The sequence below is a fragment of the Sinohyriopsis cumingii genome, chromosome 7 (genome assembly GCF_028554795.1).
Source record: "Sinohyriopsis cumingii isolate HCF-2022 chromosome 7, ASM2855479v2, whole genome shotgun sequence".
NCBI lineage: Eukaryota > Metazoa > Mollusca > Bivalvia > Unionida > Unionidae > Sinohyriopsis > Sinohyriopsis cumingii.
In genome coordinates, this window is record NC_142967.1 from 35,921,264 (window position 1) to 35,946,203 (window position 24,940).

The 24,940-nt window shown below is 33.8% G+C and overlaps 1 protein-coding gene across 9 annotated transcripts in view; it reads left to right on the forward strand.

The window, feature by feature from the left end:
* The window catches only part of LOC149795016 (myoferlin-like), a 220,311-nt gene that overhangs the window by 141,235 nt on the left and 54,136 nt on the right, over positions 1 to 24,940 (forward strand). For all 9 annotated transcript variants that reach the window (XM_089964682.1, XM_089964681.1, XM_089964683.1 and 6 more), the window contains 8 exons: positions 58 to 135; positions 6,679 to 6,860; positions 9,934 to 10,083; positions 13,352 to 13,450; positions 14,935 to 15,096; positions 16,022 to 16,187; positions 16,897 to 16,970; positions 23,146 to 23,253. In XM_089964682.1, the coding sequence (XP_089820808.1) occupies positions 58 to 135; positions 6,679 to 6,860; positions 9,934 to 10,083; positions 13,352 to 13,450; positions 14,935 to 15,096; positions 16,022 to 16,187; positions 16,897 to 16,970; positions 23,146 to 23,253 (1,019 nt within the window). The remainder of the gene's footprint in view (positions 1 to 57; positions 136 to 6,678; positions 6,861 to 9,933; positions 10,084 to 13,351; positions 13,451 to 14,934; positions 15,097 to 16,021; positions 16,188 to 16,896; positions 16,971 to 23,145; positions 23,254 to 24,940) is intronic.

Here is a 24,940-nt window from a genome sequence, read left to right on the forward strand (position 1 = left end):
AGTGATTTAGAGAAATATGAAATACTGTTTACAAGAATGATATGAATACCATTTCAGAGGCATACAAATACCAGCTGCGGGCATATGTATACCAGGCACGAGATCTGCTTGCTGGAGATGAATCAGGGCTGTCAGGTATGGTGCAAGAAAACAAAATACTATAACAACATTAATAGTTCTAAATAAAAACAGATCTCCCTGTCATTCTTATGGGTATGTATACTACATACCATATATCATAATATGGTTTGTCTTATTTTGGATACATATGGTAGTTCAGTAGATGAACCATATGCATGGGTTGCTTATATTTTTGCACTTATGTACAAGAAGGACCTGAAGTGAGTAAAATGTATAATATAAAAGCCCCAACTATAAAAGTCCCGATTCTTTCAAAATATTTCTGCAGTTGTTTTTATAGATAGCTGCTAGCAGCACCTCTCAGGTTAGTATATAATTTTATTTCATATGTATCCATATATTTTTTGTCTGTGTCATTTATTGCAGAATAGTGTACAGCCATTTAACTTTTTAATTATGAAATGTGCTTTTAGTTAATATTGTTCTGATTTAATTTCAAATCCATATTTGATTTTTTTATTTTATTGAATATGTATTGTCTGGTTGTATCTAAGTTCCAGTCAGGTAAAGGGGAAACTAGATAATTTAATTAACTTGCATGTAATTCATGTTATGCTAGGCTAGAACATGTTCAGTTTGTAATTTCAGGTCTGCCTCTTTCTTTTTTATCTGATTACAAATGTATGCTATGAACCTATAATGCTAGTAGACATTATGTTTTTTTCCTGAATATGGAATAAACTGAACCTTATGTCAGTATTGTTAAATGTATTATATCTTCAGTTGTAGCATATGAATGGTATAAAAGTTAAGAGAATCACAGATATGCATATGTGAAAGTTTAGTGGTAGACCTAATAGTTTTACGCACTTGTAGGAAAATGAGTTTGGTTGCATTCTACAATAGGTAAACAGAAAGAAAATGTAGTGTTGATAGCTTTATTCCACAACAGTGAAACTTTTAAATGCACAAACCCACACGAACTTTGCCTACACCGAGGGATGCTCAAAAGGAATTCCAGACAAAATAGCAAGTGCAGTGTTTCTTAAAGACATTGACAGGTCATGATGCTCAGTTGCTTGCAATTCATAGTGCTTATGAAATATCCAGCTCTAGTTCCTGAACTGTCAGATCAGATAGTTGTTGTAATTCATGAATTATTTTTTTGTTATTAAATCTGAATGCCAAACAAATTGTAGGGAAAATAAACTTGCTTGCTAAATTCTACTGTGGTATGCTTGCTAATATTTTTTGCTTTACTGTGATCATTTTATTTGAGTAATAAAGAGTTGAGTATTGCAGCCACATTAATAGAAATCTGAAGAAGACTTTGATATGCAGTATACAGTAGCTTATAACTCAACTCTTTGACTGAAAATTATATTTATGCAAAATTTAATTTGGTTTAAGTGGGACAAATAAACTAATTTGATAATTCTGTAGGTAGTGTTAGAAACTTTAAATGTTTGCAGTACACAAAAATACAGTCAGTTCAAGTATTTTTATATTTTCATGACACCATTTCTTATGTATTTATCTGTTTAATGACAGTATTCATTGCACAGTTCTTGTATCTACATTTATTTGGATGTTTTTGAAAATATGGGGTTAATTAAATCTACCCACTGCAAAGTGAAGTGTCCATCAGTGTTGTTTACCATGGGTGTTTACTAGCAAGTAATATTTTGATACAAGTCCTAACAACCTGTATTTGTATTAATATTTGTGTTTTGCTGTAGAAACACTGTTTCATGCAGTTAAAGTTTTGATACATGAATTTATTGCATGTACTTGTTTAGTGCCAAGTATAGTTCTACACTTTCCAGTGAATGTTTGATAATAAGGTTTTAAAGACAGCACCGTCTGTTTTCACCTGTGACAACCCTTGTTGTTTGATACTTGCTCAGTGCAAAGTAACAGAGGGTGTTTATTTAAACTCTCTGTGATCAGGCCACAAGTAGCCTGTTGCGTTACAGCCTTTAATAGAATTTGCAGACTATAAACAGAATGTCACTTACAGAGCACCCACATATAATAGCCAAGGAAAAGGAATCAGATGATACTAACAGTGACTAGATGATGATGGAGCATTTCAGAACTTTATAGGACAGTGAGGAATAATTCTTTGACTTTGTAACAGATGACATTAGATAGTGTCATTGATATGATACTTTGAATCACAAAAATGTGAACTCAACATTCAGTGTTTATTTGTAAGATGTGGAATTAACATATTATGGGATATTGTGTATCAGATCATTCTCAACTATTTTTATACCCTAGAATTGAATTTATAGATTTATAATATAGATTTAGAATGTCAAACTATGGATATTAATGGGTTTAATTAGAACAAACTCAAAGTTGTCCAATTTTTTGTGACATATTCCATTCAACAATATAAATGTATTTTACACTGGTATTGTCATTATATCTCAAAACAGCTTGGTTTGTTTGCTTTTACAAAGCACAACTCAGACTCACTTTCAGAATACACCCTGAGTTATAGGAGGGTAAAAGACAAATTGGCTTTTTATAACCTTAAAAAAAGGGAGGTTGACTTATATGCTGTGGTTGGATAAAGTTATGTCAGTTGGGGAGACTAGTTTATGTCTACATTCTTCACTGAACAAAGGTGAGTTTATTTACTTCATTAAGTTCACAATTTAACCAAGTTTTGCATATAGGGTGAATTCCATGCATCAGATATACTGCCCATCCATTTGTACTCCCACCCTTGTTATCATCTCAGCAATACCAGTAGTTTTACTTGTTGTTATTGTTCTTGTCTTGATTTTTTTGCCATTTTTCATGTTATAATGTGTTATACATGACATAACAAACCACTGTGGGGGTAAATTGGCAATATTGAAACAGACGAGACCATTTTTTCCCCAATTCTCTTTGCAAATCAAAAAAAAAAATTGGCTGCCAAAAATGTTCATTGAAAACAAAAAATTCCAGAAGGGGGGGGTAAAAAGAGTTTTTCCACGATTGCAGCCAATCAGTAAAGAGAATACTGCACAATAATTTCATGGGATTATTGGGACCAATCAGAATCACATAAGTGATATGTTCACATGTATAATATAAAAAATCAAACTGCACACACCGTAGGCAAGGTGTACTGACCATGTGATAAGCGAGTATATATGGTACTTAAGTTAAATTTTTAGTAGAATGTAGATTGCAGTGGCCTACATAGTCACTTGTGGCATATTTTAAAGCTGGGAGCAGCTTGAATGTATATTTATTCATTTTCATCATCTATTTGTGTAGATGCAGACTGTGTAGAACATTGTATACAGTTAATAGATGCATGCTGATTGTGCTTATACAGGGTTTTTATTATATATATTTCTCCCTCATTATAATATACTTCATTATAATGTTATTCCTGATGTAACATGGTAACTGCTATTGACCACATGACCAAAATTAAATGAATGTATGATAGTATGGGTTGAAAGAGAATGACATGTAACTTAATGTTATTTCTTTACTTCTTATTAAAATACTTATTATTTGACCATTTCAACTATTCCTACTATACTGTGGTTTGGTACATATCACTGTTCTGACAATAGTGCAGTTTGGTACATAACTCTGTGTTCTCACTTTAACATGGTTTCATACATTATGCAAATTGCAGATATGGACTGCAGCTATCACATTATAATGAGGGAGAACTCTGTTTCTTATTTAGACATCAAAATGCATCTCTGTGAGAAAAATAGCAATCTCACATCTGAAACTGATTTCTTTTCCCATTTAGGAAGCATATCTGTCCTTAGCTATGATATATTTCCATATTTAAATAAATCATCTTTCTCTTCTCTCTCCCCCATTCCCCATCCCCATCAATATGCTGCAATTCCAGAAAAACAGATGATAAATAAAATATTCCATCACTACATTTATGTGTACAAAGATGTTGGATACTATACTCACAAACATTGTATGATGCTACTCTCCATTCTAACGGTACTCATTGTATTAGTTGTGGAAAAAATGTGTACTGAATTTTTTTTTATATATAATGATAACCGATTAGTTTGACAAAAGAAACAATTTTAAATATTTGAGGTTGTAGAGAACACTGATTGTTGCCTATTAAACAATAAAAATTTTATGTCATAATTTGATTAAAAAAATAGATCTGTTTACTTTACACGGGTTCATTTATATCTTGCTGTGGGCAATTCTGGTGAAAAAGTCACCATGATGAATCATTTAGTGCAGATATACAGAGAAAGTGATGTTGGCTTTGAATTCTTTTATGTCAACATCTCACACCCATCTCTTTTTCTAGGGAATTGAAGGCATTTAGACAATACCTATTGGTGTCTTTTTTTCTGTTAAAAAGAGCAACTAAAACAGTTTAAAAATAATAATTTCATACTTTTTTATCAACTTGGTGCCCATTTAATGTTTCTTTACAAGTGCAATTATGTTTCCCTGATATTCCTGCTAAAAGTTCACACATGAAGTTTAAAGGAGTGAGTGAGATTCCATGCAGTTGTACCCTAATCAAGAGTAAAATTATACTATCTGGAGGTTTATAGGCTGATTACTACCAAAGGTAAAAAGAAATTCTTATATTTCACCCAGTAAAATTTGTCTGAGAGAAATTTTAATGCAGTATGCACCCCCACCTTTAAAATGTAGACCATTTTCGAAGCTGTCTTTTGCAGAAAAAATGGCAATTTTACTGGACCACACTAAGAACATTTGAATATTTTCATAAAGTTGAATGAACTTTTCATTTGTTTTTATTGTATTACCGTATATACTCACATATCAGCCAATTCGCATATAAGCTGACCCCCCCAAACTGAACAGGTATAAACACTAAAAAGTGCATGACCTGCATATAAGCCAACTTACAACTCCGAGGCATCTCAAGATGCATGAGGTAAGTTCTAAATGCATTTATTTAGGCAAACTTGTATTTAAAAAAATTACATGTATGCTTATCTCGAGGTTGGCGTGCATGATTATTAAAAAGAAATGGTATAAACTTGTTTGAAAAGTAATTTATTTAATTTTCTGTTTTCTTATTGTTTCTGCCTAATTTAGATTTGTGTATAATTTGATCGAATGATGACAAGAATTTAGCAATCGCGAGTTGTTGTAACACTACCTCTCCCTTTTGACTCGATTGCTTGTTTATTTCATTTATTGCATTGGACATGTTATATCATTGCACCAGTAATTACATTTTTACTTTGCTTTGAAATTGTAAATACCCAAACTCATTAAAATGTAATCCCAGTATGACAACACAATGAACAAACAATACAGTTTGATTCAATGCTCACAATTAGGCTACTGAACGTATTTACATAATGGCGCCAGCACGTGTACATTGTAGGTTTGATTATGCGCTGAATTAAGTACATCCCTTGGAGTCCAATGATGGGCACCACTGTGCTCAACTTTTATGATATCTCCAAAATACAATAATAAAGTTTCGGAAATAATGCTTCGAAAATTATGTTAATACCTACCGTAAAAGCTGAGTTGTAGTTTGCTTTGATGTAAGCAACTTTACACCATACCTGTCAACTTTCATACCAGGAGGGAAAAAAAACTCTGAGAATTTTAGCCTTTATTATTACCACTCTTCGTGAATATGTAAATTATGAGGTTATGTGCCTTGTACAAATAAACATACATACCTTTTTTAAAATATTACCTCAATTTGTAGGCTTGCTTATATAATTGAAAATGAGTAACTACTGAGTGCGTGATTCAACGTAAATGAAGCAGCTATTAAGGACTAGCTGAAATGTTATCTGGAATAATGCAGTTTGGTCGAAACGATGAATAAAGTAAAATTTGCATTTATGTTTTGGAATAAGTAAAGATTTAAGTGACGCTATGCACTGTGTAAGTACTGTACATTATAGTTCATCATGGTCTCCCTGGTAAACTCAAAGGCCCACGAATTATGAAGTCTGTATTTAACTTTATTTAACTTTGTGTTGGAGAAATCAGAAAATATGCACGTGCAAAATAATAACAAAATCAATCATAGTACTTTATTACAGTTTAATAATTGTCGTGTCACCGAAAGTTACATTTTTTTACATGCCAATGTCTTAGGACATGGAAAAAATTATTGTTTTCTGTCCCAAGATTTACCGCCATTACAGTAGTCAACAAAAAGACTTAAAAACTGTCAAGTTTACACATTGGCCCGCGGATAAGCCGACCCCTGCTTCTTCCAGGCCTTTGTTTTTCCTAAATTATTTGACTTATACACGAGTGTATATGGTATTTGTCTCAAATATATAGTAAGACATTTGATTTGAGTGAATGTTTTTGAACATTCTCAATACTTTACCTTTCTGTAGTCCTTCCTATTTTCCCATCACTTTGACTTTATTAGTGGAAGGGGAAGAGAAGTCATAGTTTTTGTCCAGCATGAATCCTGGTTGTATGTTCATAAGTTTTAATGTGCTGTAAAAAATCAATCAGCTATCATATATTGCCAAAATGGATGAACTTTTTCTGCAGGGATACAAGCTATGTTGGGGACCCATCTTTAACAGAAAAAGATCTTTAATTATTTTTGATTTTTTTCTTTTATAGATCCATATGCAACAGTATCATTCCTCACACAAAGCCGCAGAACAGAGAACATCAAACAGAGCCTGTGCCCCACCTGGGATCAGACCCTTATTTTTGAGGAAGTAGAGATTCATGGTGACCCAAGAGGAATTGAAGCTCAACCTCCAGATATCTACATAGAGTTTTATGACTATGACACCTTTGTAAGAAGATGCCATGGCTTTTACTTCATATTTCCCTCTTTCCACTTTTTTCCATTATGTCAGCCTTTCAAAGGAATATATATTTTATTTGTTTTAATATTTTGACCAAGATGGGAACAGGCAACATGCTTGGCCTGTAAATGCCCTCTCTCTATTTCTGAGCAGGCAGCAAGCTAGACCTGTAAATGCCATCTCTCAGGCAACAGGCTTGACCTGTCAATGCTGTGTCTCTGCATCAGGCTAGTGCAACTGATTTCATGCAGTCTGATTACATTTACATATATGAATATATTTAAAATAGTATCTGGCGTGCATCCTGGAGGAAGTTGTACATGCCTGTTAAAGTTCACAACAGGGCTAGGCATGTAAATGTCATGTCTTGTTAATTAAAAACTAAATACTATATTATAACACCAGACAGTTAAACTTGATGATGGTCACTATAGTGTTACATTGTTTGAGAATTCATCAGGCATGAGTAAATATAAATTTGTGTATTTGCAGCTTTGGATGTAAGTGCTGTTCCATTTAAACATACATGGTACCCCAGAAAGGCACATTTTAAAATGTATTTGCCAGGGTACTATGATTTATAAGTGGGGCCCTGAGTGGCCGATTTCTCTAAAGCGCTCTCCATTACGGATCACTGCGATCTCACCTCTGTCTGCGTGGGTTCGAGTCTCAGATTCGGCCAGTGTGGGTATGTGAGAAAGCATGTCAGTAGCTTCTCGAGGGTCAGTGGTTCTTTCCGGGGATTTCCTGGGTTCTTCCTCCACCATTAAAACTGGCCACCATGTATAGCCTATCGTGTGCTGAAAAATGCGTTAAAACCTACAACAACAACAATAACAACTATGATTATTCAAGAGTTCTTATAAAAATTATACAGAATTATAAATTGCATCAGTGGGTGACTCTTCCAAATTGAAAATCTATTTCCTGGGCTCCAAATATTTTATACTGAAACGGCTCTATCTACAGCAAGTTGATATTTATATGGATTTATGTACCTTTGAGTCTTTATGTAGTACGAGTAGTTGCAGTAATGAAATAGCAATAACTAAGACACACATTAATTAATTAGTTAATTTAGAGCGTGATTCATAATGTTGAGGACTGGAACATTGTTTTCTTCAAGATGTTATTTTCCATGTGTGACCATAAAAAGCTTGGTGGTTCCAGCTAGTTTAACGTGCATGACTTGATGTGATATCATACAGTTTAAAACTTAATAATTTCATGTACCATTTGAAAATGTTTATTTAAAATTTAAGGTCTATATTCAGAAGACATGAATATCAATTTTTTGGTGGCAATGGCTTTAACATCCTATGCAAGATTCTGTGTGAAATGTGTTGAAAAGTGTCAGAATCCTAAAGAAATCAGGTGTATCATAACATGGGTATAAAACTGCCATCCATAATGTCACATATCATTTAATAATATGCAGTGTTGCACAAACCCAGATAGAGCATTTGCAAAATTAATTTTTTATCTCTTAAAGTTTGAAGGGTGGCTATTGATAGGTCATAATCATTTTTGTGTTTTGGACATCACATCTTTTATCATTTACCTGATAAGTATTTACAAGTATTTATATCTTTCATCTTTTAACTGATAAGTGTTTAAAAGTATTTGTATCCTTTATCATTTACTTGATATGCATATAAAAGTATTCATATCTTTTATTTTTTACCTGATAAGCATATCAAATGTCATTTACCTGATAAGTATATAAAAGTATTCGTATTCCTTAACCTGAGAAGTTTATAAAGTATTCACATTGTTTACCTGATAAGTATGTTTTCTCGGGTTCTTCCTCCACCATTAATACTGGCCGCCATGTATAGCCTATCGTGTGCTGAAAAATGGCGTTAAACCCCACAACAACAACAACAACAACAACAACAACCTGATAAGTATATAAAAGTATTCACATTGTTTACCTGTTAAGTTTATAAATGTATTACCTGATAAGTGTATAAAATTATTTCTTCTGAAAGGTATTAAAATGGCAAGCATTATGCATCTCTGTTTTCACAAGAGCAAGGAATTTTTTTTTTAAACGGAAGTTATTTTTAAATTAGGAGTTTTCTTTGATATGCACACAATGTGTTGTGATGTTATATTGGGACATGTTCTAGCAAATTGATTAAGGAATTTTTGAATAAACATTTTCTTTTTCATTTTATAGCTCCATGGATAAATAGACATAATTTGAATTTTGACAAATAATAAGCATACAAATTTAAATTCTGATAATTTAAAATATATGGCATGTATAAAAGAAATTTTTGACATAGTTTATCGACTTTTGTGTAGGTCTATGATATTACAGATTTAGAAGAAAATACGTTTTGTAGTATTTTAATTATCTATGTTTAGCATTTGTTTTGAGTTTTTTTTGTCAAGAAATTTGAATGTGAATGAACAAGAAGTCTCCTTAAAGTAATTATTTCTCAGCTTTAAATTCAGATGCATTATTCTTTTCAGAATTGATTTAAATATGTACTTTTTTTAAACACTTCTAAGTAAAGAAAACAGTGTACAAATAAAGATACGTATAATTTTTACATTTGGCTATACCTAAGAACCCCTGCATGTTTGGGGATATAGAGTAAGCCCTGTGGGGTCTTAGAGATGACTGATGGAAGCAGGGACTGCAGTGGGTCAGTGGTTAGCATGCCAGATTGTGACAGAAAGGGAGGGTGCATGTCAAATTCTACCTTTGGATCAGCCCAGAATGGTTACCATGGTGCTCTCTTGGGCAAGGCACTTTGCTCTAATTGTCTTGGCACGGAAGAGTCTGTTTTTGTGCCAGAAAACACCAAACCAAGCTTCTTTCTTTACAATAAAATTGATCAAAGGCTCAGTTTATGGTAACAGTAGGTCATATGGGTGATTGTTTATGTGAAAATATTTCTACATGATATGCCATTCAAGTCGAAACATTTCCAAAAATGCACATGAAATTTTGAACCTGCAGAATTAACCTTTGGGTCTAGATTCTTCTGTTTGTTCTGACAAACACTTGGCAAATAGTGTATGATCTCATTATTCTGTTTGTGTCCAGGGTGAGCCGGAGTTTTTGGGTCGTACCAAGGCACAGCCCATGGTCAAGCTGGATCCTGGAGATGCTCGTACCCCAGTCCTGCAGTGGTATGAAATTAAACGGGGTGACAAGAATGGCGGAGAGCTGCTGGCAGCATTTGAACTCTTCCTGGTTAGTATAAGAATGTTGGGTACTGTCTGCTAATTTTAGAGATTGGTATATCCGTTTAGTGGTAGTGGTGGCATTATTGTTATGATCATATTGGACAATGTCAGGATTTGTTTCTGACTTGTTAAAAGTTGTATACTTTATCATCATGGTTCTGTTCAAATGTGAGTATAGCCAATTTACTGAAGAAAAATTATTTTGTATGATAAAGGTTGTTTTTCTGTCATTGGATGTTAACTTTCTTGTTGCATTCTTTGTATGTTATAGACTTAAATTTTTTATCCAAATTTCTTCTTGTAATACTTGACTAACTATAGTCATGCAAGTCTTAAAAGTTACATCAGGTAAGCAATATCAGATCCACTGGGGTATCTTGTTTTTATATTGTAAAGGATATTATTTTCCTCATTTTTTTTAATGATGTTATTAGAGCAGTCTTTTTAGGATCACTCATTTCATATACCAGTAGATGGTATTGGGGATTACTCATGCATCATTAAATGGCAATGGGGATTACTCAGTTCATACACCAGTAGATGGTATTGGGGATTACTTGTGCACCATTAAATGGCAATGGGGATTATTCATTTCATAAACAAATAGATGGTATTGTTGATTACTCATGCACCATTATATGGCATTGTGGATTACTCATTTCATACACCAGTAAATGGTATTGGGGATTACTCATGCACCATTAGATGGCATTGAGAATTAATCAGTTCATACGCCAATAGATGGTATTGGAGATTACTCATTTCATACACCAGTAGCTGATTTTGGTGATGATTCATTTATATGGAAGTAGATGGTATTGATTATTACTCATTTCATACACCAGTATATTGTGTTGGGGAATTCTCTATATTTATCCCGAGACCAGCTTCCGAAGTTTTGTTGTATCATGTGACTAACACGTTGACATGTGCTCTCTTATGCAGGGAGCATACAAAGCAGGGGAACCAGATAATTCTGCTTGATGAATTAGGCTGGCCAAGTGTCTTGTAGTTTTTCTCGAAATAAATATGTTGAGAACTATATGTTCTTTGTGGTTTTTACAAATGTATCAGACTTTCATTTAATACAATTGAAATTTTGTACAACAACATTAAAAAGGAGTTAGTTGTTGATATCACGTGACTATTGGATTTTCGATGTCATTGTTTGAGATTTGCAAAGTCATGTGACCATTAACGCAAATGGTGAGTACTGGATCAGGTTTCATCTATGTCTGTCAACAGATTAAAGACATAGCGATTATAATAATTGCCATTTTTGAGAGAATAAATAATTTTCCTATCAATATAACATAGTTTAAATTTGCTTGGCCTGCTGGTAAGCTATCTTATGGTGGTGGCAGATTCCAAACTTTTTTTATGTAATTGCTCTGAACTCTCACTCCAACATAAATGTCCAAATGTGAAAAATTGGGTTGGAATATTTTGAGGAAATCTAGGATAGAAAAATTTTGAATCTCTGAGCTTAACATTGGTGTGAAACTATTACACAGTGACATGTAGCTTGAAGCATTGTTTCAGATCTTAGGAGAAATGGTAAATTGACTTCCATTTTATTATATATTAAGAAACGATAAGAGCCCATGTATCAGTACAGGTTTGTGGACTGGTTTATTGAACTACAAGAATACAAGTTGATTTTACAGAAAATTCAGTCCTTGTTTATACAGCAGTATACAATTTTGAAGGTCTTTTGTCAAAATTTAAATCAATCCTTTTGTAAATGTCTTTAAATGATGGAAGTTTAACTAAATCATCTTAAGGAGTTTAGGTTGGTTGAAAAATCTTATTTGAGATTTTTTTGGTACACAAAAATTCAGGGTTAAACTTTTTTTAACAAGATAAGATTGTAATACTTTGCATTTATTGGGTTTTTTCATACTGTGATAGAAAATGTTTACTTTGTATAACATGCACATATATTGCTCTAGAATTCTTTAGATTGAAAGGAAGCAAAATAATTTATGCTCATTATGTTGTTTCCATGAAGCAATATAATGCAGGTCAACAAAATAAAGCTAGAATTTGTATTCTGTACATTGAAATGGCTTTAAATGCCAATTATAGGAATATATTCAGATTTGTTTCATGTGACACATTTTGTGGTTTTGTACATGAGCATCTTTTCTGACATGTATGTTTTGGAGAGTCTTGAAAGAAGAACATCTTCAGATTTGGAAAATGCATGTTTTATAATCCAAAATGTTCTTTAATATATTCAGTAATAGTCATATGTTAACCTTGAAAAAGTTAATTTCATCCTGGAAAAAACCTGGAAATTTATATTTAGAAAAGCGTGGGAACCATGTGTCTGGTTGAAGCAGCTTTAGCATCATTACTTTTGCCAATTTGTTATGTATACATAATCAGATGTCATAACATCAGACTTTCTTATTTTTGTGGATTTTAAGTATACTGTTAGAATTCGTTGATTTAAGTGGGATTTTTGAAACTTTTTTTAAACAAAATGACTATATAGCTATGTTGGTAAGTTGGCAGAGTTAACTTCCTGTTGGTGATCAGTTGATAAGAAGCAAGATTTATTAACCACTAAGCAAATGTAATATCCTGACATAGGCCAAGTTCTGCAAGCCTTAAATATAACTTTGTTAACGGATTTAATAGAATATTTGCATGTCATACTATGAATATTTGTGGGTATTAATTTTCATGTTCTTTTTTAAAAATTAAATTTTGTCAGTGCTTAAATTTATGGATATGGAAGAGGTCTCATTGTTTTCACAGATGGATTATTGTTTTTGAAGATCAATAATTTATTTCACAGATGGATCATTATTTTTGTAGATGGATAATTCTTTTTACAGTTGGATAATTGTTTTCACAGATGGGTAATTTATTTCTCAGATGGATCATTGTTGATTTTTTTCATAGATGGATCATTGTTTTCACATATGAATAATTGTTTTCAGATGGAATATTGTTTTTGCAGAGGGGTCATTGTTTTCACAGATGGATAATTTATTTCTCACTTGGAACATGGATTTCATGCTGGATCATTTTTCTCAGATGGATCATTTTTTTAATAGATGAACTATTGTTTTACGATGGATAATTTATTTCACAGATGGATAATTTATTTATCAGATGGATCAAGGTTCATTTGTTCTTAAAATTCATGGTTTGTAGGAACAATATGATTTTAAACAAATTGTAAAACACTGCAAATATTGATTTTAAGGTATTATGTTTAGTGAGAATGCAAAATATTGTTTTATATCTTTATATTTGTTCAGATGAGTGGAAAGGATCTGCCATTCCTCCCACCCAAGAAAGGGAGCCTTTTCCAGGTGCCAAATGGGATCAGACCTGTCATGCAACGAACAGGAATAGAGGTAGGGTGAATGGTCATCATAGCAGTTTAGACCCGAATACCAAACATTGTGTCTGGCTTTGGAAATGTAAAGCTTAATATGGGTTAGAGTGTCATCAGGCTATATGCAGCTATTCAATGGCATCACAAGATAATAGATTGAAATCATTTGTGAGGGAGACTCGTGTAAAAACTGTTAATGTTAACAGTACATGAAGCTTTGATTTAAACCTGAACAAAATGTTCCATATAGGTTACTTATGTTTTGCTTCAAGTCAGAAAATCTAAGATGTATGAAAGTTGTTTTGTTTGAGTCAAAAGTCTTAAGTTAAATTAAAGCCATTTTGTTTGAATACTTACTTCCACACAATTTAATAAGCCTAATATTTTGCTGCGAATTTATATTGAGGGTTTTCACCAGTTGCAATTGTATGAAAATTTATTAGGTATAAAATTTATCTATATAAAGTTTAATTTGTACAAATATATTTGTACATGGTAGACCTAGAAAATATGTGTTGCATATTAATAATATAACCATTGATTTCATGATTTTCACAGAATGATAAAAGTAAATCATCATGACATACTGTTCTGTGATCTAGTCATAGTCTTTTGTTCCAGTTTTATGATGTGACTTTGTGACTTTAGGTATTTTGCAGATGTAGTTCAAAAACAGACATCATGTTTATACTCATCATGTACTTTTAATGAAGAGATCATTAGTGGTGTGTTGCGTTCAAACATTTGCCAGAGCATAAGCAGAGACTTTGAACCCAAAGGTTTAGACTCTTTACAGTGTGCTTCAAAAACATTCATGGTTTGTTGTGTTAAAAGATGTGCAAAAGCACAAGGAAAGACTGTGAACTTACGGGTCTAAACTATTCTTAGAGTTTTTGAGGAAACTTTTGCACAGAATTGTTATTCTTACATTATTATAACCCTGATCACTCATTTGAAAAAAAAAAAAAATTAAAAAATGTGCCTTCCTGCACTGTTTACATAGGGATCAGGTTACCAAAATCTTAAAAATGTTTTTTTTCAGGGCAAGTACTAGATACATGTGACTTGACTTTGCATAATTTTAGTGAATTCTTGCCCATTTGCCAATAAAATAAAACATTTGCTGACTTTTGGGTTTTATATTAACAATGCATACATATTTATCTACTGTTGTCTGTAACTTGTTCCAGTGTGTGCCCCGGATTTGGCATAAGAAAAAGAAAAAAAAAATGCACTTGTGCAACATACAAATTTCACATATTTGAGTATAACTTGTGCTACAAAAGTGCCAACTAGCCAAAACCATTTTGATCATATAAGAATGTATTTTACAGTCATTGGTGTTGCACAATTATGACACCCTCTGAGTGCTAGATTTAGATTGTCATGTTCAGGGCAGCAGTTGAACATTTTTGGGTTAAATTAACTGAATGATTTTTTTTGATCCATGGATTGATTAATTGATTAATTTATTGATGAATTGATTGATTTATTGATTTACAGGTGCTATGTTGGGGAGTACGAAACATGAAGAAGTTCCAGCTTGCATCAGTCACATCACCTAGTATTGAATTTGAGTGCGCAGGGAATGTTCTAGAATCCACCAGGATTGTAAATACCAAGAGGAATCCAAATTTTAAGGATGCTATTATTTTCTTTGATGTGGTAAGTTTATTATTTGAAGGAATTTAACCCTGTATGACCTAATGTAATGTTCCATGTAATGACCTTTGCACACTAACCTAGAAATTAGTAAATGATTTTGGATTCCTTGGACTCTTAGCCATGTCAAAATATAAATTTTATGAAAGTGAAATACTCTGACATCTACACTCAATCTTCCTTAGGTCACAGTTTGTACTCTACAGTGAAATTGTCCTAAACAAATCAGCCACTTATTAGGTTCCCAGTTTAGTCACAAACCATACTGTCCTAAACAGACTGGTCACTTATTATGGTCCCAATATAGTCACAACCATACTGTCCTAAACAGACTGGCCACTTATTATTGTCCCAATTTTGTTAAATACAAACTCTTCTAAACAGGCTAGCCATATCTTATGGTCCACTTTTTAGTCATTATAGTACAAAATAAAACTGTCCTAAAGAGTATGGCCACATATTATGGCCCCAATTTAGTCACAAACCAAACTGTCCAGAAAAAGATTTGCCACATGTTATGGACCAAATATAGTTATTACAGTACAGATCAGACTGCCTTAAGCAGACTGGCAAAATGTTAACGGTCCCAATGTAGTCATTGTAGTACAAATACAAATTTTCTAATCAGATATACAACGTATTATGGTCTCATTATAGTCATTATGGTGCAAATCAAACTGTCCTAAACAGACTGGCAACATGTTATGTTCCCAATATAGCAATTATAATAGAAATCAAATTGTTTTTGGTCCCAGTATGGTCATTTTAGTGCAGATCAAACTGTTCTTAATAGTCACATATTCTGGTACCAGTATAGCCATTATAGTGCAAGATCAAATAGTTGTATACAGGTAATATCTTCAAAAAAATTAAAAATATTTGATCTAGTTTTGGAAAATTTTACTATACTTTCATGTTTTACATACAGATGCTGCCCAAAGAAGAAATTTTCATGCCACCAGTAAACATCCGTGTCAGGGATCACCGTCAGTTTGGGCGTCGGCCAACTGTTGGTGTCCATGTCCTAAAAAGTCTTGAAAAGTTCCGCTGTGAACCTCTCTATGCAGAAGAACATGAGGATGAAGATGTACAAGGTGTGTTCTGAAGGATTGTTGTTTTCATTATTTGTCAAGTTCATCATTTGGAATGTCTTGAAATCAGAATTGACAAGGTGTTCTGGATCGGATTAATTTTTTTCAGAATCTGTGTTAATATTATATATGTTGATGATTTTTTTATTAAGAGTTTGTCAATTGAAATCAAAATGACAAATATTATAAACAGACTTTTTTCTTATATTTCATTCAAAAAGGAAGGTGGGGTGCAGGCAGTTTGGATTTACATGTGATTATCATATTTGTTTTATTTTTTTCTCGAAAAGAAACAAACAAATAAAGGGTTTTTCAATCTGCCTAGTCATGCATGCACCAGTTTATGCATGTTGTCACAAGATGCATTCCATTCTGGAGACAATGGAGACCTTAACATTTTTTTCTGTCTGTGTTTACAAGTTCATCCACTCTAGTAAGGCAGGACTTTAGGGCAGCAAAATTAAGGTGGGGGGATGGTAATGAGTAAGGGAGAAAACTGCCCACAGGAATTCAATGTATAGCTGCTTATTTCTGGTTAAATTATTTTTGCTATGTATCTAGACAAATGTAAAACAATGTGGAATTACCAGAGGTTGGTTGAATGCAGTTACATGGACCACAACCTTACAACCAAAATGCCTTATTTTATATCCTTCTTGGGTACTTTTGTACAAATGTAACATGTTCATACTGTACTCATTATTATTTTTAGGTCCAATTATAGGCAATGGTCCTCCTCGAGAGCATGTGATTGACATGCCAGCTGCACAAGGAGAACAGCCTAAGGTGAGATTACACTTAATGTTAATACCTGATTTACAGGCCACTACTATGCTTTCTCCCAAGGGAACAGTGGTAATTTTTTCTGATGGGGTGAAGTTGGTCATTGCAAAATACTCTACCAGACAACACTGTAGTTGACAGTTCCAACAGAGAAGGCAATAATAGATTTAGTCATGATGTCAGTAATGTCATTTAATGTTGGTATGTGGCAGCAGTGCCATCAGAAATATGTGTAATGACTATTATGATTGTTGCCAGGTATAACATCCCAGAATCGGAAGGAAATGTGTAATGCTTTAAAAAAAATCCCTGTAGTTAGCCCAGTGGAACTCCACCCCATAAACTTTTATGCACTTAAACATATGAAAAAAAGACATTTATTCATTCAACAAGCACTGGCCTCAGTGTCCATCCTATCCCCCCCACTCTCCTGGTAATAGTAAGTTGGGGTAAAAAGCTTAAAAAATTATCAAGATCCCCATGCTGTATTTTGCGCATATCCTCCCGGATGTGACAGTAGGTGACTGATGGAGGTAACCTTTTAAGCAGGGATGTAGAATGGGTCCTCCTGGATGTGATAAGAGGTAATTGATGGAGGCAACCTTTTAACCAGGATGTAGTATAGGTCCTCCTGGATGTGATAAGAGGTAATTGATGGAGGCAACCTTTTAACCATGATGTAGTATAGGTACTCCTGGATGTGATAAGAGTTAATTGATAGAGGCAACTTTTTAACCAGGATGTAGTATAGGTTCTCCAGGATGTGATAAGAGGTGACTGGTGGAGGTAACCTTTTAACCAGGATATAGTATAGGTCCTCCAGCATGTGATAAGAGGTGACTGGGGGAGGAAACCTTTTAACCATCGATGTGTCCTATGATGATATTCCAGCAGAAGAGGTCTTGAACTGTTTTTAAGAGAGTAGTTTAATTAAAAGCTTTGTATTTTAAGGATTTTACTTTTTCTTGACTTGTTTCTTTGTTTTGTGCACTGTTTATTTATTGCGAAGTTTGCTGAGGATTGTGATGTTGGTTATCATGGAGACAAGGCTACTCATTGAGTATGCTCCAGGACTCCATAATTTCAAATGAAGAATTAAAAAAACAAAATATATTTGCTGTAATACATTTATTTACTAATGATTTATCTTTAGCTTTACTGTGTGACATTCCTGCAGTAAAGGATGTGCAAAGAGTTCATGTACAATTAGATATATATAGTCTCTGAAAGGTAACTATTACTTGGTCACATCTTGAAGCCAGAGAATGTAAGTGTATTTTAAGAATTTATTATTATTGTTATTATTATTATTGGTTCTGGTGCCCCGAGAGGCCGAGTGGTCTAAACCACTCTTCGTTATGGATCACTGCCATCTACCTCTGTCAAGTCTAGGATTCGGCCAATGTGGGTATGAGAGAAAGCTTGCCAGTAGTTTCTCGTGGGTCGGTGGTTCTTCCCGGGGTTTTCCAAGGTTCTTCCTCCACCATTAATACTGGCCACCATGCATAGCCTATCGTGTGCTGAAAAATGGCAATATACATAACAACAACAACAACATTATTGGTTCTGTTTTATTACAAGCTTACATAGTTGACTGCACATGTGCTTTGCACACTTACAGTACATCATTTCATGTTAGGCCAAGGCATGTTCTCACCCCTTTGATCTTGGAGTCATGGTCATACTAGTAGAAAATATGCCTTAATTTGTTTTAATTTGCTATGTTTTCTAATCCCCTTTTTGATTTCTTTATATATGAGATAAATCGTTGAGAAACCAACACAATTCGTTGTGTGACAATTGTTTAACCTTTGACCTTATGGTCAAGGTCATATTTTAGAGCAATGCTTGTCATACAGGTCTTGAAAATTACATGCAATGCATTCACATTTACAGTTCATGGATCTGTTCTTGTCTAGATCTAAGCACAAATTAGCAAACACCTTTATACTGTCTTTGGTTTAAGGTGTGTTGTGAATCAAACCACAGTAACTGTGACCTGCTTTCCAGGCTTTATTATGCCTTTGTTTCAAATCATGATTGGGTACTAATTCCAATATCTTATTATTTAATGTGCCAAAGTTCTTGTACATCTCAGGATAAAATTTGTTTTAGGCCAAAATTCCTAATCGTTACCTACTTTCTTGATTTGTTTCAAAATTACATTAAAAAATAATGTAAGAAAACATTAAAATCATGTGCAGATTTCAATTCCAAATACCTCTCACAGTTGTAGATCACAGTATCATAGTGTCATGAATTTTGTCTTTACTCTTTTTTAAAAAACAAAATCAGCATTATGACATGAATTCTCTACCCCACCCGGGGGCCCCGAGTGGCCGAGTGGTCTAAAGCGCTCTTCGTTATGGATCACTGCCATCTCACCTCTGTCTGCGGTGGTTCGAGTCTAGGATTCAGCCAATGTGGGTATGTGAGAAAGCTTGCCAGTAGCTTCTCATGGGTCGGTGGTTCTTTCCGGGGTTTTCCTGGGTTCTTCCTCCACCAATAATACTGGCCGCCATGTATAGCCTATCGTGTGCTGAAAAATGGCGTTCTTTGTTTGACATTTGTTGTGGGTTCATCAGAAATTGGTAATTTTGACTTGTCCTTAAAAACCACCAGACAGATTTCAACCAAATTTTGCAGAAAGTTTACTGCCATTAAAGGCTTTAAAGTTTGTACAGTTGACACCAATCCACTATCAAATATGGCCACTATTACTCAAAACATAATTTAACATAGTGTTTTTGAGACAATTTCTCCAAAACTGCAGATTGGACAGAAAGGCTTTTGGCATAGTTTGTACAATGTTGATGATCTGCTGTCAAATATGACTACTGCTACTAAAAATGTAAAAAACCATTCAGCAATGACTTTAAAAAAAAAGAATTTGACCAAATTTTACAAACTGCTGAGAAATATGGCCATTACGTAGAAAAACTTTAAACAGTTTTTTTAAAGAAACTTTTGCAGAATTTGTCTGAATTCAACAAAAAACATTTGTATTTGTACAAATGATGCTGATGAACCATCAAATATGATTGCTGTTATAAAAAATAGAAAATTCTTTTAGTGACTAATTGTCAGAAACTACTCAGCAGTGTTGGCCTAAATTTGACACGAAGTATCCTGGCCTGAAGGGTTTATAGTTTTATTCACTGATGCCAATCCTTCATCAACTTTGGCTGTTGCTACTAAAATTAGAAAAACCTTTCATAACTTCTTCAAAATGAGTCCTGAAGATAATGTTTTCCTAAACAAATGACAGCAGAATTTGACAAAATTTGACAGAAAGTGGGCTTTCAGTTTTATAGAAATGATGCCAATCTGCCATATGGTATGTACACTAGTACTAAAAAATGGAACACTATTTTACACAAGTTTATCTAAAACAGCTTGACAGAATTTGATCAACTTCGACATAAAGCAGCCTTGAATAGAGCAGTTTTAACATTGGACAAATGATGATGTTTTATTAAATATGGATATAGAAACAGAAACTATAAAAACTTTGAAACAGCTGTTTTTATAACATGCAATTGACAGCATTGGAAGAAATTGAAGCAGAAAGCATCCTGCTGACCTAGATTTCATGGGTAGATGCTCTTACATTTGGCTAGTAGACAGATGCCAGCCAGGTGAGAGATATCTGGCCTACTTGAACCTCTTTTTTTTCCTGTCACAGTATCCATTTGTTCTTTTCAAGTGTTCCGAGGATGACCTTAAATTTCCATATTATGGTTGGTCAAATGGGGTGTTGTATTCCATTGAGGTTTGATTGTTGAATGTAGTATTTGCAGCTTTTATTATTCAGACTCCAAACAGTTAAGGACTTGAGTAATGTTGGCTAATACTTGTATAATGAGACAGATTTGACTATGCAAGTTTTAACTGTTTTCCAGTGTGATTATAATTGGATCCTAACACTAATGTCAGTCTGTGCTGTATGGATCTTTGTTAATCAGTGCTATGTGGATCTTAAACAGTTAATGTCAAAGTCATGTTAGAGTGACTCTTTCTAGCTCTACTTAGTATTCATAATTTTCCAGCTGATGAAAAGCTCCCTTTATACACTATAGGTTTGTTGATTCAGTTTGCTTTAGATTCTAATGCAAAATTGAGTCAAATCAATACACAACTGGGCATCAGACATTCATGTTTATAGTGACTCACTCCCATGGTCCAATTGGTTCTAAGTGAAAATGGTGCTGCTTGGACATTCAGTATGGCCTCTGAATGAATGGTCATATCAGCATGGTGTTTTGCAAGAAAACCATATGTTTTGTTGGTCCTAAAATGAAAATTGTACCAATATGATGGCAATGAGAACTGTTGTTGATGTAGCTAGGAAGTCAAAAGGTAAAGGTAATTTATTTTTACCATTGAATGGATACATAATAGGAAGACACATGAAACATTTTAGGTTCTGGTACAAGAGATATGTTCAGGGTGGATGAAGGTCTAGCATGGAGGTACTGAACCATGGATCATGGTCAGGGTGGGGCAGGGTCTGGTATGAAGGTTCTGATCCATGGCTTATGGTCAGAGTGTTTGGTATGTTAGTTCTGGGTTTATCAGAGTACAGCAGAGCCTGCTACGGGAGTTTGGATGATTTAAAGCTTGGGGTTTGGCATAGAAGGCCATGGAAATAACAATGGTAAAAGTTTGCTTTGTGGAGAGAAAAAAAAACAAAAGAAACCCCAAGCAACCACGTATCTTGTACATACTATATGGTTTTCCCAGTGATTGATCAGGGGACAAGAATAATTGAAATTAGTTCAATGATTTTAAATGAATTTAAACACTTGATCATTGACTGGAAGGGTCTGAATTGTGGAAGAAGCAGTTGACTTGAATTTCTTCAATTTTGTAAACTGAAATCATTTGTATGTGTCTCTAAGTTATTTATGTCCTAAGGCTTAATTTCTTTGTAGAGGACTTTGTAATGGTAAAGTGAGACATACTTGTTGTGGTAATTTTTCAGATGGTGACGGACTTGTTGTCATCAGCTGTTTGATGACACCTCAGTCGAGCCATCAAAGTTCTAGTTATCATGTGTTCTCTTCAATCTTGTTTATCTTTGGCTGCTTTTAGATAATTTAGGATTTAGTAGGTGTTACTTCTTTTTTAATATTTACTTGCTAATTATCATATGACCTTGGAAAGGAAATTTTAAGTTAGAATTATGATCGATTGTATCATTAGCATTGGAATTGATGTTGTTGATATGAGTAACATCAAGTTGTATATTATACATTTTAAAAAATTATTTGGTACTATGTTTTTTATTTCTACTAACATGACAAAAGTTGAAGAAGAATATTAGGTCTAATTTGCTTCTCATAGAAAAGTCCACATATGTTATTGTACGATGCCTTTTTGATAACTTTATATATACATATGTGTAGGAGCTTGTTTGGCAACAGTACATATGATTGGGAGCCTGTTTGATAACTTTACATATACATATGAGTAGTAGCCTGTTTGATAACTTTATATGTATTTTCAATGAGGTTTCTGATTGATCACTGTACATATACATATAATTAGGCACCTGTTTGATAACTTTACATATACATACAATTAGGCGCCATTTTGATAAACTTTACATATTTATATGATCAGGTTCCTTTTTGGTAATGGTACATGTACAGTTAGGAACCTGTTTGATAACTGTACATGTACAGTTAGGAGCCTGTTTGATAACTACATGTACAGTTAGGAGCCTGTTTGATAACTTTACATTTTCATATGAGTAGGAGCCTGTTTGCAGCACTTGTTTGCAGCAGATGAAAAACGTTTTGTTTAGTTGGTACTTAATCTCAAGTTCCATTTTAAGATTCTAAATCAAAGAAGATTCTAGATGTTTTCAAAAATGAAGGATTAAAAGACAGGTCAAGTCATGATCATCTGAATTCTGCTTATAAGTATGAAACTCAGTTAATTGATAGATTGGAATATTCAGTGCTTGGATTAGAGAGATGCAGCTAGAGAAATGACAAATATTATGGTAATGGTGCCATTAGACTGCAAGATTTTGATAACTGTTTTGTGAAGCCTTCTAGAAAGATATGTTTTCTCCCAAACATGTTATCAAGTACCAAGTACCAAACATTTTATCAAGCACCAAAGGGAAATAACTACAGTAGACGTATAGGCTGGTTTTCTTCTTTTACAGCAAGAGGAGGATTGGGAGGACATTGACTGGTGGTCCAAATATTATGCCTCAACTGGAGAGTCAGACAAATGTCAAAAGTATCTTAAGAAAGGACTGGACAAAATTACAGTAAGAATTGCTTTTTATACAAATATTTGATGGATTTACTACTCTACAAGCAGTGGTCCCTCACTATAAAGCCCCTCTGAATGTAGCTATCCTACTATTAAAGCAGGCACAGTCTTTGGTCCCATTAAAATGGTAAAAATTTGTTTTATTATCACTACTGAATATATTGAATTATATTTTAGTTATTGAGGATAACCTGTGGACTATTTAGAGTTATTTTATGGTTTGACCTTGCATCATTAAATACTATGTTATAATACAGTATTAGAACGATGACCTGATAAAAAAAATTCTCAATAATTTCTACTATATTTTTGGGGGCTGCCATTATAATATTCCTTAACTCTACTTTTTTTGTTGTTGTTTGTTTCTGTTAGCACTATGCCTTCTAAAAACTATTTGAAGGATTGCCACAAAGCTTTACAAATTTGGAATGATCTACTTGGTCCTAAATGAAAATGGTGCTACTCAAGCATGCAATATGGCCACAATAGCAGCCAGCATGAAATGATTTATATGATGTCAAGTTGGTCTGAAATTAAAATTGTGTTGATCTGATGTTTAATATGATCACCACAGCAGCCTAATTACAAATCTTGTTATTGCTACTCCACATTAACGGAGAGTCATATCAGCATGGAGTTTTCACTAAAAAGACTTCTTATTATGTCTGGTTGGTTTGAAATGAAAATGTCTATCAGATGTCTGATATGGCTTCCATGGCAACTATCTTTAAGATCTTGTTATTGCTACACTAGATCAGAAAGGGATGCAGGAGGTTGTGGGTTCGATCCCCAGCCGAGTCATACCAAAGACTTACAAAAATGATACTTACAGTTGCCCCACTGGGCATTCAGCATTAAGAGGTTAGTGTTAGGACTGGTCAGCTTGGTGTCAGGAAAATGTGAGTGGGTGGGACATCATGCTACATGTCTGCAGCATGATGCCCCAGTGCTAGACATCACTTTAAACTGCCACATTCCAGACATTATAGTGATATGACTGAAAATTTGTTAAAGCTACATTAAAAATCCAAATTACATCTCATTAGATCACACCAGATCAGAAAGTAATGTTAACATGGCATTTTCACCAGAAGACTAATTATGATGTTTATTTGGTCCTTAATGAAAATGGTGCTGCTTTCACATTCACTATGGCTGGCACTGCTACCATCTTGAAAATTTTGTTACTACTTTTCCAGAATGAATGAACATATCAGTATGGGGTTTCCATTATGAAAGGCTTCTTACATAAATGAAAATAGTGGCAGTTTGATCTCAAATACGGCCACCACAGTTGCAATCTGGAAAATCTTATGATAGCTACTTTTTCTAGATGACTGGTCATATTGATATTGCGCTTTCATCAGAAGACTTCTTATGACATCTAGTAGTTCTGAAATGGAAATGGTGTGCATCTGATATCCAGTATGGCTACCCTGGCAGCCATCTTGAAAATCTTTATTTTGTTACTCTTCCTAAGTGGAGATGTATCAACATAGGTTTTCACCAAAAGACTTCCTACAATGTCCTGTTTGTCCATATTAAAATGGTGCTGATCTGATGTTAGTATGGTTACCAAAGACCTGCCAACCCTTATGATTTTGCCATAAGTCTTATGAACATGACCATTAAAATACGGACTTACGGAATAAAAGGAAAAACTATGGAAATATGATTGTTGG